Here is an 18,609-nt window from a genome sequence, read left to right on the forward strand (position 1 = left end):
TCTCCGTGTACACCGCGTCGTCTCTCACCCAGACACTCGGTGCACTCTTTTTTCTCTCGTTCGTTTCGCTTGTGTTTGAACAGCCCTCCCAGCTCGCGAATGCAGAACGGCTAAGCGCGCGCTCTTTGTCGCGCTGCATATAATTTATATGCGCACGACTGACAAAGAGGAATGGCCGGAAATTACTTCTCCTTCTGCTGCATTTTGCGCACTCGGGGCGTTTTTATTATTTTCGCGCAAAGAGGAACGAAAACCAACAGCGATAATTGAAAGAGCTCGGAATGCAAAGTGCGCCGAGTTTATTTCATCTCTCTGCCCAGCAAAGTTTGAAATTCCGGGTAGAATAATAAACGTGTTCAAAAGTTTCGCGTTAACTTGCAAAATAAAATTAAAATAAGCTCACGGAGGAGCAGCCGAGTGAGTAAACACGGGCTTGTGTCGCGCAAGATTACGTTTGTACGCCCAAGAACAACCTCACGCGACACTTCGCCCGGCAAAAAAGAACGTACGCTATGCGGCGAAGGACGACCAAGTTCTGCACCACGCGGCGAGAACGTCTCTCAATGAAACTCCGTGTAGAGCTACTTTAGCGAGTGAAGACAAAGCGATTTTTTTTTGTACGAGAAAAGAAAAGAGGACTTTAGGAATCTTAAGAGGAAAAGATTTTTTAATTAAGTTTTCAGGCATCGTTTCAAATTTCTTAAGCAGTAATAGATATTCAAAATATTATAGATATTTAAAAGAGGAGTAATTTAATGTATAAATCAACTGAAAACAACACTGATTTTTAGTACTTTGGTGTTTTAATTTGCTGATCAAGTCAGAAAATGAGGCAGAATATAAAGCACAAATATCCCATTACAATTTCCAATAATAAAAAAGAACAGCAACAGAGGAAATTTTTTTTTACGAATATTAGAAAATGATTATTAAGAGTAAAAATATTTATTAAAAATCGGTTTTGAATGAAAAGATTTAAAATAATTCAGTCACTAAATTTAAAACAATTTTTTAAAATTAATTTTAGCAAGAGAAGCGTGGCCAAATCTGCCTAGCCCTGTAATTGATTAACAAGTCTGATCAGATCAACAAAAAATTTTGGTGTCAATTAAAAAACAAAAAATTCTAAAAAAAAAAAATGCATTAAAATACAAAGATAATTCATAATGACTTAATATCACTTTCCTCAAACGGAACAATAAAATTCAAAATTTAGCAACGAATTTTTAAATTAAAAGGATTTAGCCTCAATAATGGAGCCAGGAAATTTGCCCAGAACACACTCTTTGTCTAAAATAGGAAGTGCATAATATTTGTCATGCAGATTTGTGCTCGGCAGGTGGCCACGTGCGCGCGGGTGGGGCTGCGATCGATGTTGACGCCGAAGCCCGCGAGGAAATCGCACACAGGCTTTTTATAATTGCTGTACGTCCTCATGTGGGTAGGTCGCGTGTGTGCTGCAAGTGCAGAAGTTAATGATCTGCTCTGGCACCGATCGCAAGTGGGCCAGTGCAGTGCCCTGAATGATACAAATGAGCGAAAATTGTTGAATGCTTCACGTTAAGCCATGCCCTCTTTATATCTGAAAATAAATTTTTTGTTATATATAAAAATCTAGGGTGATAAATTAAGCTGGAAAAGTGTGTTAAGCACCACTTTATCATCATGAAATCCAGTGAATTATTAGTAAGTTAAATCTGTCATTTATCATTCGCATCAATTTTTTTCACAGATGCTAAATAATTAATTATTTCTGCTTATTTTAAACACCAGAAAGAAGTATTGCCTTTGTTTTTCTTCCTTAAGTACTTATTTAAATACTAAAAATATTATAAAGACAATATCAAACTTTATCAACAAAATTAAATTTTATAAAGGCTGATTTTCTTTCAATACGGAATTAAAATTTGACCAAAACATATTTTCATCCAATTGTTTGCAAAGATTAGTAGAAGCAAATAATAAATACGCAAAAAAAAAACATTTTAAATTCATATGTCATAAATTTTTATATATTTAAATACAAAAAATTAATATATAAATATAGATTTTAATTTTTAATACATATTTTCCCCAATTTATGAATTATGACATGTTTTTTTTCTTGATCAAAATTGGCCAATTTGTGATTGCCTTTTGTGAGAGTAAAAATATCACCCTGTTTTCCATCGGATAAATGATGACAAGAAAACTTTGAAATATATAAAGATGAAGATTTTACTGATAGGACCCCATTTCTTGAAGGACTAAATTGCTCGACTGCACTTTGGTGATGTTCCCGTCTGGTGACGTTTTACGGCCGAGTCTAGATTTCCAACTCGCCGTCTCTGTACGTGTATGATGACCCGATAACGTCTGCTGGAATTAAATCATGCGAGCAATAAAATGTGCGGACTGCTGCAGCCGAAAGTCAAGTTTACGGGCGTTCCGTCGCAGCTCCTCTTCCCACGTGGTACTTATGATTTTTTCCTCAACCTGCAAACAGCGCCGAATTCAATAAAAAGCAGCGAAAGAGCTTTCCAGAGGCTTTTACGACCGCACGTCTCTTGCTGACGACAAGCAAAGAAAGAAAGAAAGCAGAAATTTTCGAAATTTACGAGGTCTGATGCGCGCGATTTCTAGTCTGGTGCTGAAAATAAACACACCGGCGATGCGATTTTAACCGGCTTTGATGAAGTGCTTGGAAAAGTGCCACGTTGTATGCTGCATATTTTTCCATCCAGCAGCTTTTAAAAGCTTTCGTTTAATTGCGGCAAAACAAACAAAGCGCGACCGATAAAAAAAAGAGCGCAAATCTGACAAGAGAGAATTGAAATAGCGAAATGAACATGTCTGCGTTGTTAAAGTGACGCGTTTTTGCCCAGCTCGACGTGCAGTCGCCAAAATATTATTGCATCTCGCAAAAAGTATGGAGACGGAATGGTGTCGACTGTATTCGTGAAGTTACTGCTGTCAATAAAAATACTCATGAATATATTTTGCCGTGTATTTTTGCAACAACTCTTTTAATGCTACATACAGGACAACATAAAAACATAGACAAATACAAAAATAAGATTATAAAATATTGCGTTGTTCAATCCGACCATACATTATTATTTTCTATCAACATTAATTTATAAAATATTATTCTTAATTAGATCAAAGGCTGCGCATCCCAAAATTATGTTGGTACACGGCTGCCGTCAGAGCCATGGGGCCTTATGGCTCGGGCGGAAGACATCTTTTTTTTGGCCAACATAATAGAGCTGATGCGTGGCCTTTGAATTAGATAAAAGCTTTATTTAGCTGAGCTTCCTTATAATTTTATTGGATAATAAGAGGAATCTACCATGCAACAAAACTACATTTAGAAATGAAAATTAATAATAATTAATTTTTAATGAATATTACCTCACGACCTGGGTGTTTAACATCAGCATTATAATGTTTGAGCTAATTGAAACTGTTAAGCCTTAAAATAAACATCAATGAATAAATGCTTTGAAATTTCTAGTCTCTCTCCCGCATTACGTAAAATCAATTTCAAATTAATATACAACAAAATCAGAAATTTCTACAAAGTATGGTTAAAATGCAATTTTCGGAGAGAGAAAATTATTCTAATGGATCTTACAAAAATTTCTCACTGAAGTTTGTCGATTGCTCAATTCTGTTTAACCCTTGAATATTATAATGAATGAGAAAACTTTTAAGCTTCGGCTTGTGTTTCATCTCAGTCCGTCCAGATAAAAAAAGAACACAAAGTTGCTATAAAATGCGCGAGTAGTGCAAAGAACTCGTGCAAACAAACAGCCGCGCCGGCGGCTGCAAAAGTTTTAATCATCGCCAGCCGTTGAGTCATTAGACGAAATTAAACATTCTTCTGCAAAAGCAGAAGACGAGTAGTTTATCTTCGCCCATATTTTATATATGCAATAAAGTGCAAATTTGCACAACAAGCGACGCCTTTAATATTAATATGCGCACATTATTATTGGTCGATCACGGTCTGGCCGGCTTCGGACCGACACACGCGGGCTGTAAATTAATAATTGAGCTGCCCGCGGCGTCCAATAAAGATGAATTGCAGCAGGGTACGTTGCATCGTGATGGGGCGATCCAATTATTCCGCCGACGACCTTATCATCGCTCGGCCGTCGTAAACTTTTCCGCCTCAATTTCCCTCCTGCCATGAAGCAGAGATTCGCGAGTTATGCAACCTGCACGGTGAAGCCGTTCTGCCGGTCGCATACTTTGCAAACCTGCAGGCGCTCTTTCGTGCCGCTGCCTTCCCAAGAGACGTAGTGATAAATGATCCAACTTCAAGTTCACATAAGTTTTTTTTTAGCAATATCAAATAAAGTTTTTTCAGACAAGTTCGGATGGATTTTCTGCACTTACAAGAGAAGGACAATTTAAAAAAACTTTTCACCTGGAAAAAATGTGAATTTATTTTTGCAAATGAGTTTAGGCGTTAAAATATAAAAATACACACTGCCCTAGATATTTTTCTTACTTTTAAATTCAGCCCTGATCAATTAGATATTGTCAAGGGTTACAATTTTTTTCTGAATTATTTTAAATTCCGTTAAATTTTTTCAAATTTTTTTTATCGATTTGTATGATCAGAATCATATTTTGAATTAAAAAACTGCACAGTTATTAGTTTTTTCGTGGATTTTTTACTACCATTTATGTTGCGATTGTTTCTCCTGATTGCAGAAAAGGAAGGGGGAAAATTTTGGGAGATTCCCAAATAAAAAACGAGATGAAGTGAAGGAGTTTTGTTTTGTTCTTTCGATAAGCCGAAGAACTCAATGATGAATTTTTATGTTAATTCGAGTTTTGCTTTTCATGAAATTTATACCTTCGATATCAAGCAGCAATTTTAATCCCCTGTTTATTATACATAGAAAAACTTTGGTATTCGTTGCAGAATTTTCCGCCCTAGAGATACCTCTCAACAACACAGATTGCCTTTTATTCTCTCCAGATTTCCACTTATATCCCTTTTGTAGCAAAATCTCATCGTCCTCTCTCGCTGAAATAAAAGTGCGCCGAGTCTCCACACGGGTAAACAGCGATTTGCCGCAAAGTTGCACGCTCTTGTAAACATTGGCTCTGCGCAAAAAACCGTTTCCCGTCGAGTATAATTTATGTATGCAAGCAAAAACTTTTTATTTTCACTGAGCAGATTAATTTAAATCAGATTAAATCGGTGATTTTTTTTTTTACTCACACAAAAACATTGATGGGAATAAATTTCAGGATATTTGCATTTAAAATATAAACAATCCACAATGATTTTTTTGAAAAATAATTTGAATTTTATGCTGGGCCTTTTAACGATTTTACTGTTCTTTTGAATTACAAAAGCGGCTTTTATGGAGTCTGCGGATAACGGCAGGCGTTTCTCCTTGTTGTTGCCATGGCGTTTTATTGAATTCGACGACGCCGCTGCGTCGACGTACGTCGTCACGTTGCATCACTCGGTGCGCGCATCTCATTACTCCCACCGGCGGTGCACATTAATTTCGCAACACACAGGCACCGCCCTTTCATATACATATATCGAGAGCGTAGGAACACACAAATGAAAATTTTGCACAGACCGGCTGCTTTGCTAATTTGCCGCCGACCAAAAGCGAACTCGCAGCCGCTGGCCATAAATTGCGTGTTTGTCGAACGTCTGCCCTGTTCTATGAGTGGCGTTTTTGCGCCGACAGCATACGATTAATTCGCCTTTATGTGCGTGGATTTGCATATAAAATAGATGTAGCCGGCAGCTGAAATTAATTTATCTTCAAAGGGATTGATTAAAATGATAAAAAAATCTTGTTTTTTACTACTGCAGTTAAAATCAATTTATCCAATTTTGAACAATTATTATGTATTAATTATTTTTATTCCAAATTATTGAAATCTTGGCCAAATTACATCTAAATTATTCTAAGTTGAATTTCTTCAATAGGTGTAATATCAATTTTTTAGCCATTCTTGAAATTCAGTTATAATAAAAATAATCATTAAATTTCAAAATTATTTTTTTAGTTACTTTCCCAACCTTCGTTTCTTATTCTTACTTTTTCCAGGAAATCATTGGCGTGCAATTTTCTTGGCTCCACGTCAGGCAATCGCAGAAAAGTGCAAACTCAGGTCTCCGCCGGCTCTCTCTGTTTGCGCCGAAAAACTCTTTCTTATATATTTTGGCGTCGTACATGCATCTCTAACTCCAACTGCATTACATCCTAATTAAAAGACGAGCAGATTTGGAAGATTTTCTTTTCATTCTTAACAAGAGGGCTCTTCTCTTTTGATCCTTGCAGACACTGATGAAAAATGTTGCGGCGGACCTCGTCGGCCCTACCCTAATAACACAGTTGTTGGCCCCAACCACCTCTCTTTCTCGCAGCAAGATCAATATATGAAGTCGCCAGAGTGAAGCTATTCCTTTCAAAGCTCTCTCCGATATACTCTGTAATTTTCGTTCTGGTCGCAGCTGTCGCGCCCCGCAATAAAAAAAAGCTCGGTTCGAAGTCAACTCTCATTGAAATAAATCTCCACTGACAGTCTTTTTCAACTGAAGAAATAAAGAAAGAAAATCCGATAGGGCGTGTCTTTGCCTCCGAACGGCGCAAACTGGTAATTACTATTATAATTATCAAGTCGACGTTTCGATTAATGAATACATATGGAGCCGAAACTGATTTGTGTGTACCAGTTGAGCTCAGCTGCCGTGTAATGGCCATGTAATTATCCCCGTGACAAGAGCCCATTATTCAGCTGGCTAACTGGATTAGTGGTCGATCCAGAGACCAATCTAATTGCAAATTAACCTGACGGACCGAACTCACTTTTTGACACTTGATCCGGTGCGAAAGAGCTGCAAAGCGCTTCAATTTCCACAATTTTTTTTTTAATTCGATCATTTAGATTCAATTATAAGTAAAGTTATGTATGTTTTTGAATCCAATTAAAATATTAAATGTGCTGCTGAAATAAAAATTTAATAAAGTCACAAAAAATTATACAAGTTTGATCACGAGTCGTTGTTTTAGCTCCACTTTCAGCTTGATGGATGGTAATTTTTCATACACGCGTGCAGTGCCTGTCCCGTTTAACATTTGGGTGTTGGTCGCTGGGGTGGGGTAGGTCAGGGGGTTGCGTCGGCCCGAGGGTGCGAGAGAGCCGCGCAGAGGAGAGCGAAACCGATCGATGTCAGACCAATGGACGGGTCGATGAGTCTCGTCTGGCCCGAGATGTGCGAAAGCGGAGAAATTCCCTCCCCGAAAATTTTGGCACCACACGAAATTACGCACCCCCAACAGTCTGCAACCCCTTTCACTCGCCCCCATCACCCTTGCCGCGAACTAATTTTATGAAAGCTGAAATTTTCAACAATTTTATACTTTTCACCAAGTCAGCGAGAGCGTGAGAAGAAAAATATTTCTTTTCATTTTTTGCTCGGAAGCTTGATTAGGCGTAAAGAGGCGTAAAAACTAAAAAATAATGAGTTTTTGCGTTATAAAAGGTCAGCAGTGGAGGGTACATTATTAAGTTTCTACTTCTGAAAGAAATTCTCATTTATGTATCCCTGTTTACTTAAATGTCTAGAAATCAGACCAATAAGGTTGGGGTTTGAGTCGTCTGGCCAGTGATGTGCTAAAGCGGAGAAATGCTCTCCTCAAAAAATTTCGCACACCCCCAAAAGTTGACAATTCCTTTCACTCGCCCCATCACCTTGGCTGACAACTGATTTTAATAAGTGGTTCCTGTGCTTGAATCCTATGGCAATAAAAATTGGCATGCTAACTTAGGTTTTTTTTAATGTAATATTTAATATTGAAATAAATCACGTTTGTTTGATCAGAATTTTTGAGTTTTATTTCACTTTTTTTTTTAATTCTGGTGTCCATAACAAAGTTTACAATGTTCACTTGAATGTGCATTGATTCCATTTCTTTCATCAGATAAATCAACTTAAAAAGTTTGGGATTTACTCTCTACCGCAATAGTAATTTCCTTTCTTTCATACGTCAATTTAAAATTCATCGAAGCAGATCACAGAAGAAATGATAAATATACTTTAATTATTATAATCGTAGTTGCAGCATAGTGAATATCGACGTGTTTGCCGAGCCGAGACTACTACACAAAAAGAGTTACCTTGCATAACAGTTAATGAAATACATCTTGTGTGTCTGTTGCATGTGAGGAAACACTAGAAAATGCAAAAACTGTATCTTACATCTCCACCGCTTGCTTGCGATTTTCTCGGAGAAAAATTTTCATACATCTACTGCCATCATTGAATCCACTACCGACAATGCAACAAAGATCCGCGCGTTTCTTGTAAATTACTTCTTTCTGTCGTCAAAGAGTCGCAGTGCTGCGATCTGACCATCAATTAATTGGGCGAGTGCAGTCCATCGCGTGCACCCGACAACTTGACAGTGGAATGTGAAGAGCAGCACAAACGGGAGGAAAACAAACGGTTAATACTGTCTCTTGCTGCTGCGAGCAACAAACGGACCACAATCAAGGAGAACTCAAACCAGGATGATTATCACATCTCAAGGAGGACGAGGAGGGGAATCGATTAATTCATTCTCTCCGGCGGCTCAGTGATTGTCCTCCGGAGCGAACCAAACAACAAACTGTCTTTGGAGAGTTTCACTCGACGCACTGGGCGGCCGGTTTGCTGCCCTCCTCTTTGGTTATGCTCTCTTCCTTGACGTCACTTGGTGCCACGGCGGGGGCCACCACCGGCCCCTTGCTCACGGTCGGCACTCCCACCGGCTGCTTCTTCTCAACAGTTTTCTTTGTCAAGTCAACAGGCAAAGCGGCTGGCGGCGCTGATACTGGGCTGCTGCCGTTAGTTTCTTTGTTTGGATTGTTAGTCGGCTGCTTATCGCCGCTTGGTTGATCAATTTTCGGAATCAAGTTGGATCCTAGGAAATGAAATCAATTGATGAATATCTTGATTATTTGATAGATATAAATTTGAATTACACAGGAGCACGTTTGTTTGGCAAATAAACGACTCAGTCGCTGTCGATTAATTTTATGATTACTAGCAAAATTAAGAGAGCAGAACATACCTTGGCCAGAGTGGCCGCCCTTGCCTCGCTGCTGCTGGTTGGTTGGCATGCGGGGCCTGTTTGGTCCAGACATAGAGTTCTGTTGGAAATTGGGTCTCTGGATAGGTGATGGGTATGAGGGGCCTCGTGGACCACTGTTACGTCCTCCGCCAACCATGCTCTGTTGCAATCCCTTCAAATGAAAATAAATACAACTTCAATCACACAATGTTATCAATAGTCGTAGAGTTACATTAAAAAAAAACAGATACCAAATTCACTTATAATTTTTGTAGGTAGAATTGATTTGGGTGAATTAAAAAATTAATAATTAAATGGAGTATTTGAAATAAGACATTATAAAATAATAAAATTAATAATCACCATGGAGTTAGACGAGTAGCCACCATACTTCTGACCCTGCTGCTGATTCTGCTGGCCGAGGGTGGGACTGGGAAGAGGAGGCTGCTTGTTCATCGAGTTTCCACCACCCGAGTTGCCTCTACCCTTGGGAGAAGCGTTCATCTGCGAACTGGAGAAAACCGAGGGGCCCAGCTGGTCCTGAGCAGGCGATTTCAATTGTCGGCCGCTCAGGTCTGAGGCGTTCTGCTGGGCTGACTTCATGTAGTTTGCAGCAGCAACATTTCCTGCATTGCGATAACCTTGAACTGCAGCTGCAACCATCTGGGGTGTGGTGTTGAATCCAGGGATTGAGCCAGAGTTGGCTGTGTTCTGCGCAAAACCTGACATGTTGGTTGCGTAAGGGTTGTTCGAGCTGTGAAGAGCTCCTGCGGCCGCGGCACTCGGGTGTGGAGGAGGCGGGTTGTTCGTCTGGTAAAAAGCGCCCTGTCCGGCTGAAATAGGATTTCAACATTACTTATTTTTTTTTTGTAATAATACTGATTTATTAATGAGAAGAGGTTTAAATATATTATTATTTCCAAAGTTATAATTTAACTTACGTGCTGCAGAGTTGGAGAAGTATGAGGACGGCGCCTGGATGGCGGGAACAACATTGTTCTGTACTTGCGTCTGCCTCTGCACCAGTGGGGCAGCATTCGTCATAAAGCCTGGACCACTCAATCCCAGCAGATTTGCTGCTGCAGCTTGATGATCGTAGATGTACATTGCGTTTGGCTGTGGATTTAAATATAACATAAATTATACTGTACACAGAGATTTATTGTTAGTTTTGTTTGTTTGTTTAACAAAACAATTCAAAATGTAAAATCTTATTGAAAATTTTAGCACACTTAGTACTTAGAGGAATTCTGACTCCTGCTGTTTTTCAAAATTAAAATTCCTAAGAGTAGCTTTAAGTTTTCACATAAAATTTTTGTTCGTTACAGTTAAAAATTCCATTGTATATTTATTGGGTTACTTGCTTTGTATGGTACCTGTGGAGGGGGTGGTGGAGCAGATGTTTGGAAGCCCTTGCTGCCTATTGCTCCAATCGGCTGTGTGCTAGGCTTCACACTGGCAGACATGAGCGAGTTGGAAGTTGTCGAGATCAACACTGTGCTCGGGTTGCTTGTCACATGTTGTGTCTGTCCATATGGAGTGGCAGTGGCCTGGAAGCGGAGATAAAAACATTGTTAAAGTCGGGAAGCCTATGAAGTTTTAACTAAAAAATTATATTCTTAAAATTTTTGAAGTATTATAGCTCAGATTTAAAAGTGCTAGAAAATTTTCGATAAGATAATTACTTGTAGTCGGTACTGAGAGAGCGAAGGGGGGTACATGTCAGAGCCCTGTGCAGTAGGAGGTGGTGGAGGAGGCTGCTGCATGTAGAGCGACTGCTGGGAGAATCCAGTGGCCGCGTTATTGTTTCCCAGGCCATAGGGTGGGTATTGCGAGTACTGAGATCTCTGGTTGTCCAACTGGAAGGTGCTGTAAAGACCGCTAGCCTGCTGCAGCTGCTGGTTGGTGTTGAAGAGGACCGTTGGAGGAGACGGGATGGCTGAGATGCCACCAAAGCCAGGTGCAGCAGTACCTGTGTGCTGCCAACAAGACATGTTGTCAACCCCAGCCGAACGTTGCACTGCCGTGTAGCCAAGGTGGCTGTGCTGTGATGAGGTTGAAGATGAATTGTAGGGTGGCGGAGACAGCTGGTTCTGATGGCCAATAGGCGATTGACCTGCAGACATAGCCATCTGCTGCTGCTGGGGCTTTACTTTGCACACATTACTTGATGTTGTTGTCGGGTCCGTCTTTCCTGCCAGGCTTGTAGCAGATAATCCGCCAGGGACGGCTGCATAAGTGCCGCCAGAAACAATAGTCTGTCCAACGCTAAAAATTTGAAGGAATAAAGTAAAAAATTAATTAATACACATAACATAACAAACATATCTTGTATTGCAATAAATGTGGTAATTAAAATGAATTTTTGAAAGAGTCAACAATACCTGTAAGAAACATCAGTGGGTAAATTCTCTTCTGAAGATGCCTCTTTGAATGAGGAGTCCAGCGCCTGCTCGAATCCAGCAGTTGAAAAGTCATCCTGAGAATGCTCAAGAACGGTGGGCATGGTTGCATTTTCCCAGACCTGTTGGAGCATTGAATTGTTTAAATCCTACAAATTTAGTAATAATCATTATTTACCTTTTTGACTGAAGCAATTTTTAAGTTCAGCTCGGCTGTGGATGGGGACATTGTTGAGTTGGAAGAAACTGATGAAGGGGCTGATGAGACGCTGTGTCCTCCAGATCTTGTTTTGTTCTTGTCCTCGAGCAACTCGGAAGAGTCAAAAGCAAAGTCCAATTTCATATCAGCTGTGTCTTCTCCCTGTAAGAGTGGCTCAATGAGACAGAAACAAGGTGAGCCGCTCAAATCACATGCAGATTGTCCATAATGGGGCAAAATGAAGGAAACAAGAAATAAAATAATAAAATGTCTGCCAGTAAAGTCCAGTGTATCATGACAAAATAAAAATGCTCAGCAGCAAAATGGGTTCAAAGAAAGACAGTGAAGTGGCAGATGAGTGGGAAACTAGCTTGTTGAAATAAATCAATGGATGCTATACACGTCTCCCAATTTGCCGGTGAAAAATCATCAAAAAAACGTAGGGTACAAACAAAGGGCAGCGGACCAACAAATGAAAAGAAAAACCAAGGATGAATTAATCAATACGAATTGGCTGCCAGGCAAATGCAGAAGCGCCCTACCTTCTTCAACCCTAACTGAAGACCGACTGAATCACAAAACGGAAGGTCGTTACTTTTACTTTCACTGCCAATCATTGCTGGGGGAACAGAGAGATTTGAGTTGAACTGTCGGTGAAGTGGCAAGCGATTGATCGACTCACTCCTTGGCATAGATGCTAGAGCGGAGTTAGGCAAAAATGACTTTGCAGACGATTCTCTGCTATTGGCCGATCGCAGGTTAGTGTTTTCGAAGACAATAGTCTGCGATAATCCCGTGCTGCCTTCGACAGTTGCCTTCAAAACGAGCGATTCTCAGTCAATCGAGGGAAACGATTAGCATTGATTTACATTTATTTCATTTTTATATTAACTTTGTGGCTCTTTAAGTTGACTTGTAAATTGCTCTAAACGAGCCACTGGACTATACTGCAGAGAGGTTTAATTGAAGAAGAACTTACCTCAACAGGAGTGATTTGTGGCACAGGCAAGCTTCCATTTGTATCCTGATCTATGAGAGTTACACTGCAAATAATGAAGGAAACATTGAACTTTCTTTAAAAAAAATCATCTAAAATAAGTTTTGAAATTTTAACATGATATTATTTAAGAGTGAATGTTGCATAATTATTAATAATTCATTTTTTCATAAAATGTTTCTTACCATGACGCGAGTGGAGATCCTCCCCTGAGTGGGTCGGCCAATGATTTGTCCCACGAGTTGCTGTGACTCGAGTCTCCACTGACATACATGTCCAGCATTTCAGTTCCTAGGTGGTGCGGCATGTTTGCTGCAGCTTTGTTCATCCTATTAACTTCCTTCTGCTTGGCCAAGCGGGGTGGCAACTTTGATGCCCTTGAACGGTCATGAGGTCGTTCATAATTGCCAGACTTTGGGCCAGGCTTCATGCCCATGGGCATCTGCTGTTGCTGCCCTTGAGGTGGCGGAGGCCCAAAGGGACCTTTGCCTCCACGGTTGATTGGTGGCCCGCGGTCCCTTGGTGGTGAGTTGGACCTTTTCTTCTTTTGATAGTTATAGGAAGAGAGAAACTGCGAGCCGTCAGCATCAGGTGAAATCTGGTCATCGACCAATGAAGTCACAGCAGCATAAGTACTAATGTCCAAAGCGTCAAGAGCACTCTTCTCCTTTTCCAGTCTCTTCGCTGCTTCTGTCAACGGCACATTCTCTTTCTTGCCCTGCCCCATTGACCTAGCACCCTGAAATCACAAAATTTAAATTGGTTTAGCAAAGCGTTTTACCTCAGATTATTTTTTATCAAAGTAATTCAAAAAAATTATCAATTTTTACTTACAACTGATCCCAGTCCATTCTTCTTCTCAGCACCAGGAGCCTTTGATGTGGTCAGGCTAGGAGTACTGAAGTGATTTGACCTGGGACTGGCACCCTTTCGCGGTCCACGGCCCTCTTGGTCATCTTCAGAGTCAGACAAAGAATCCCACGTCTCGTCATTATGCTCCTCGGCAGTCTTCTCACCCCTTGAAGGTGATTTTGCACCCTTGCCTTTCCGTCTACCACTCTTTTCAGAACCATCCTTAGCTTTCTGCATGCGTGGCGGCATGGGCTGTTGTTTTCCCTGCTTGGCGTTTGCCACAGAACTAGATAGAGGCACCATCCCGCCAAGTTTAGTTTTGTTCATGTCGTCTCCAGTTTTCGAGTCAGACTTCCGATTTTCATCCCGATTGCCGAAAGGACTCTTGGCTGGTGGCCCATAGCCGTCTATACCTCGTCCCATTCCTCCTCTGGGTCTGGAGTTGCTGCCGCCGCCCCTTCCACGCCTTGAAGGTTCGCCCCTGGGGGCAAAACCTTCCTTCGAATTGCCAGGCTTTGACATTTTTTCCCCAGACTTTTTCTCGCTGCCAATGATTGTTCCTTTTCTCTCATCAGGGCCATCTTTCAACTGCTTTGGAGGCTTTCTCACACGCTTGTCATCTTTCACCGCATCCTTGGGCATGATTTCTTCATCACTCAGATCAGACTCATCCTCTCCCCAAGCTTTGCCAGGTTTGCTTCCTGGTGCAGGGTGCAATTTAGAGCCTCTGCCCTTTCCACGACCATCCGAAAGTTTTCCGTCTCCAGCGCGAGGAACCTCGCCAGTGCGAGCCCAAGTCTTAGCAAAGGCGTTTCCACCAGTTGACCAGTTTGCATCACGGTTATCCCTATTGTCGCGGTTGTCCCGGCCATCCTTGCCTGCACGTGGGCCTCGTTCTCCTCTCTGGCCGCGCCCTTTGGCTTTTCTATCATCATCAAGCTTTGAGAGGTCGTCTTTCTTGGAGTCAATCTTGCCCATGTCCAACTTGGAGTCGTCATCTCCTCTTAGTTTGGCTACCAAAGAGTCATCTCGAGACCAAGCATCAAGTTTTGGTCCTCGTTTGCCCCTCGAGTCATCACTTCTCTCAGAGTCTTGTCGCTGATGCTGCACTTGGCCCATATTCCATTTGTCTGCGCGTGGTTTTCCTTTCAGCGCCATGTCCACTATCAGCGGTGGCGGGGTCGCATCTTTGAACTTCAGACACAAGTCTTTGTCATCAAATGGATCAATCTGACTATGGGGAGGGAGAATTTCCTGATGACAAAAGAAAGTGTTGCTTTAAAATCAACACTACTGACTGATTTGAACTGTGAAATATGTTGAATTTATAGAAAAACAGAAAACATTAGATATTGCATATTGCTCACTGTTGGCTTCAGAGATAATTTGAATACTATTATCAATATGCTTTTAACAGGAGTGCAACAAAATCAGAAGCTGATAAAAAGCGATATAACGGGAAAATGTATGCAAATTACTCACCATGCATTCATTGTTTCCATAGTCCTTCTCCCTATGCCCAATTTCAGATGGCTCGCTTCTCTCTTCGGAAGACTGCTGCCTGTTGTAGTGATCATCATCAGATTTGTCCTTCCTGGAGCCTTCAGAGATTTTCCTGCCATCTCTTCTAGACCCTTGATACCTATCATGGCGGTCACCATGTCTCTGTTTGTCCTGGTCCCTGCCCTTTTGATCTTCAAAGTCATCTTGCTCCTGCGAACTCCTGCGACGCGCCTGACCCCTTCCTGATGAGACTATGTTGTTCAAGTTCCACCTCTGTTCGAAGTTAGGAGGAGGAGGAATGGGGGTGGCCAAAAGTGGAGGTGGCGTGTTTGTCTGTGGGGGTGGCGGAGAAACGCCCTTCTGGCCCGGTTTATTTGTTCGCAGCAGCATCTGCTTCTGCTTAGCAAATCGAGGAGGGAGGTCTTCTGAAAACTTTGGTGAAAAAGCGACATTCTCATGTGCGCCTTCTCGAGGCCTCTCCTTCCTCTGTTCTCCTTCAGTTGCACTAGGCAGGCTTTCTGGCCTGCTGCTTTCCTCCACCTGCTTCACCCAGGAGTCAGACCCTTCCATTGAAGACTTTACTTTGTCATCGACTTCTTTTTCATTTAGCAACTCAGCCTTGCCACCTGCACCTGAATTGACTCCCATTTTCTCCTCCAGCATTTGCAGCTTTTTGGCGGCTGCTTCTCTTTGATCCTTGAATCTCTTTTCTTCCTCCTCTTTGCGTTGCTTTGCTCTTTCGACGGCCAAAGCAACATCTTCACTTTGTTGGCGCCTCTTTTCTCTCCAAAACTCTTCGTCTCCTATCAATGCAATGGGAGGACCCGCACCACTGTTACCACCAAATGTTTGCTTGCCAGGGAATGCTGGTGCGCCCTGCTAAAAATTCAAGTTCAATATTCAACCTACAAAAATAATTTATGATTTGGCATACCCTGCTGCCGCGCTGCGCAGCATCTTGCTTGTCACTTTGTTTACTTGGCCTACTTTGCGAGCCCTCATCACCTTCTTCATCACTAAACGACAACTTTTGGCTGCAGAATAAATTTTATTAACCTACATTCTTCACATTTTTCAATTTCAACTCACTTGTAATCAATATCATCAGTGGTTGCCCAACCGTTGTCCCTAACTATTTCATCCATCTGCTTCAAATCCTCTTCCTTTATTATGGGCCTTGAGAACAATGCATCGTCGTCTACAGGACGCTGAGATGGATATCTTTGCCTAAAATATAGCATTTAATTATTATCTTAACACGCACAAAAAAGCGATACACACCCTTGTGGTTGCCTTGATTGATCTGGATAGCGTTGTCTGGAGTTGGTGTTTCCTTGGAAGGTAGGAGGGAAATTTGATGGGCCGCCTCCAGGGCCGAAGTTGCGGTACATAAAAGGTGGAATTATGCCCCGCAATTGTGGCGGCAGCGGGGCTGCCAACGAAGGGCCTCCCTGGCCCGAGGCCGGCGGTGCAGCCCCCAGAGGGCCCGAGTTGCCTTTGCCCAGGTCCATTGCCGCTCCACCACGAGCGTCCCCCACAACAAGTAGACCACCAGGCAACGGAGGAGCTCGTGCCATCCCACCTTGCATCCAACTTCCTTCGGCTGCAGGAAAAAGAAAAATTACTCAACAAAATAGATTTTTTTGACCCGCATTAAACTCGCTACTAAAATTTAACTTGAAATTATTTTTAATTTATTAATTAAAGATACAAATTTAGAGATTGTAACAAGTCTTCTTCCAGAAAAAGATTTTCAAGTGTTTAAAATTTTTTTTTATCAACTGACAATCATGATTTTGAAATATTGAGATAAACAAATTACAAAAACTTAGTAATTGAGGCAAAGCATTGATATTAAATATAAGGACAAAAATTGGTTCTTACTTTGGGGACGAAGACTTGGTCCCGGACCGTATTGCACATCTTGGGCTGTGCTCTTGGCACCCTGCTGATCGGTGGAGAGGGAGGGAAACTCTTGCTGGAACATGGGGTTTTGGTGTGCAAGGAAGGAAGGTCCGTTGTCGGGGCCGCCTTGGCCTCCACCGCCGCTCATGAGGCTGCTCCATAGCTTCTCTTGGGGACCACTGCTTTTGGCCGCCACAGGCACAGAGACTGGGGGTGTGACCGGAGGGGCAGTTGAGGGCAAGGAGGGCGCTGGGGTCGCTGCCCCGGAGGCAGAGGTAGAGAGTTGGTTCGTAGCAGGCGCCGTCTGGCCGCTGGTTGAGCTGCTGGCTGTTGCTGTGGTTGCTGACTCTTCCGATTCGCCTTTGGCACCCCATCCTGCGCCACCTGAGGGTACAAGGGAAACTGGAGGTTCCTGACCGCTGTGCTCAGATTTCAAGCTGGGAAGGTTGGCCGGGGGCCGCCGGGCTGACGGCACTTTGCCCAAGCTTTGCATGCCATGTTTACGAGGAAGGGTTTTCTGTTGAGGCTCGGCTGATTCTCCCTGGAAAACAAACATTATTGTGCGTTATTGGACTTTAAGAACTCTGGAATTCTCCAGACATTTTCACAAGAAATTTAAACTTACGAGGGTTGATCTGTAGAGACTATTTATATCCAGGGACTGGAACTTGGCCTTTCCTTTCTCCCCCTTTGATGCTAGCCCGGAAACTGCAGACATGTCGACTACACGCCACCATTTAGGGGTGGTGACTCAATGAGCGAACCTTTAGCCTGAAATTTGACAGGTCGAATTAGAATCTTGGCGTTGTTTCCGTTCGACTTGTGGAATTGGCCCAAAGTCACCGATGCGAGAGAGATCCGATTTGCGGATCAGGCCCAAGGTTAAGACGTCATAAACGTATGCAGATCGCGCACTAGCCAAGTAACCGCGCAATGCATGAATACGATTATATAGTGGACAAAATTGACGATGTTGCAAAATCCTATTGATTGGTTTTGATTGAGTAACGACTAAAAATAAAAATACATATTCCCCGAGAGTATGAAATCGTAGGAAATTTGCACTAAAAATAGTACTAGATTAAAAGTTAAGACTTAAATAAAAAATAATAAAACTTACTCTCAGAAGGCTCGAGAGGAAAGATTTGCAAAAAAAAAACCGAGGCACAAACAACGTCAATGGAGCGCAGTTTGGATTCGAAAATACAAACAGAAAGTGAAGGAATTAGGTTAAAGTGAGAATAAGGGTGGCAAATTGAGACACGAAACTTTTGAGCTGGATAAAGAGAGTCGTAAAATTTGTTGGGCATTGACACGGCAAACGGGCTCGGAATATTTGGTTTTGCGATTTACGACTTTGTGGAGTCATTTCTTGAGGGCCCGTTTCTGAGACGATTTTCGTCTCTAGCTCGAAGCGAAACTCACCTTGGTCCGCCCAAAAATGCAGAGGATAAAAAACTCCTTCGAAATCTCCCGAGGGTTCAGTTGCGGGACGGATGATGACGGATTTTGCGCTCGGAAATCCTGGGTTTATTCTCAGGAATTTTCAAAAGCAAGATGGCGAACGTAGATTCGACCGGGGATCTTGCACAGGCTTGAGCGCTGCTGCCGTTTCACCCCGCAAAACGCCCTTAACAATCGGTGGCGCGCTCTGTGAGCAGACGTCAA

General features: G+C 42.0%; 1 protein-coding gene across 4 annotated transcripts; it reads right to left on the minus strand.

The window, feature by feature from the left end:
* Positions 1-7,833: 7,833 nt before the first annotated feature.
* Positions 7,834-18,556, minus strand: LOC132201656 (protein PRRC2C). Of its 4 annotated transcripts, none has more exons than XM_059627997.1 (18): positions 18,367-18,556; positions 17,567-17,712; positions 16,921-17,482; positions 16,318-16,639; positions 16,126-16,263; positions 15,971-16,070; positions 15,016-15,912; positions 13,516-14,787; positions 12,867-13,420; positions 12,664-12,727; positions 11,664-11,846; positions 11,468-11,607; positions 10,769-11,351; positions 10,448-10,633; positions 10,025-10,199; positions 9,447-9,916; positions 9,084-9,255; positions 7,834-8,933 (listed from the first exon to the last, which is right to left on the minus strand). In XM_059627997.1, the coding sequence occupies exons 2-18, from the start codon at positions 17,657-17,659 to the stop codon at positions 8,656-8,658; spliced, it is 6,189 nt and encodes a 2,062-aa protein (XP_059483980.1). In that variant the 5' UTR covers positions 17,660-17,712; positions 18,367-18,556; the 3' UTR covers positions 7,834-8,655. The 4 variants fall into 4 exon arrangements, with proteins under 4 accessions (XP_059483980.1, XP_059483982.1, XP_059483981.1 ...); XM_059627999.1 differs by having other exon boundaries at positions 13,516-14,727; positions 15,016-15,915; XM_059627998.1 differs by having other exon boundaries at positions 10,460-10,633; positions 15,016-15,915.
* Between the last annotated feature and the right edge of the window lie 53 nt (positions 18,557-18,609).

Source organism: Neocloeon triangulifer, unplaced genomic scaffold (assembly GCF_031216515.1).
Source record: "Neocloeon triangulifer isolate White Clay Creek 2 clone unplaced genomic scaffold, ASM3121651v1 ptg000014l, whole genome shotgun sequence".
Lineage (NCBI taxonomy): Eukaryota > Metazoa > Arthropoda > Insecta > Ephemeroptera > Baetidae > Neocloeon > Neocloeon triangulifer.

Excerpts from the sequence above, each read along its gene's own strand:
- LOC132201656 (XM_059627995.1), bottom strand. The coding sequence starts at position 17,659 with ATGTCTGCAGTTTCCGGGCTAGCATCAAAGGGGGAGAAAGGAAAGGCC. Across the intron at positions 16,640-16,920 it reads ACCAAGTCTTCGTCCCCAAA|CCGAAGGAAGTTGGATGCAA; the intron begins GTAAGAACCAAT and ends TTTTTCCTGCAG. Across the intron at positions 8,934-9,083 it reads GGGCGGCCACTCTGGCCAAG|GATCCAACTTGATTCCGAAA; the intron begins GTATGTTCTGCT and ends TTCATTTCCTAG.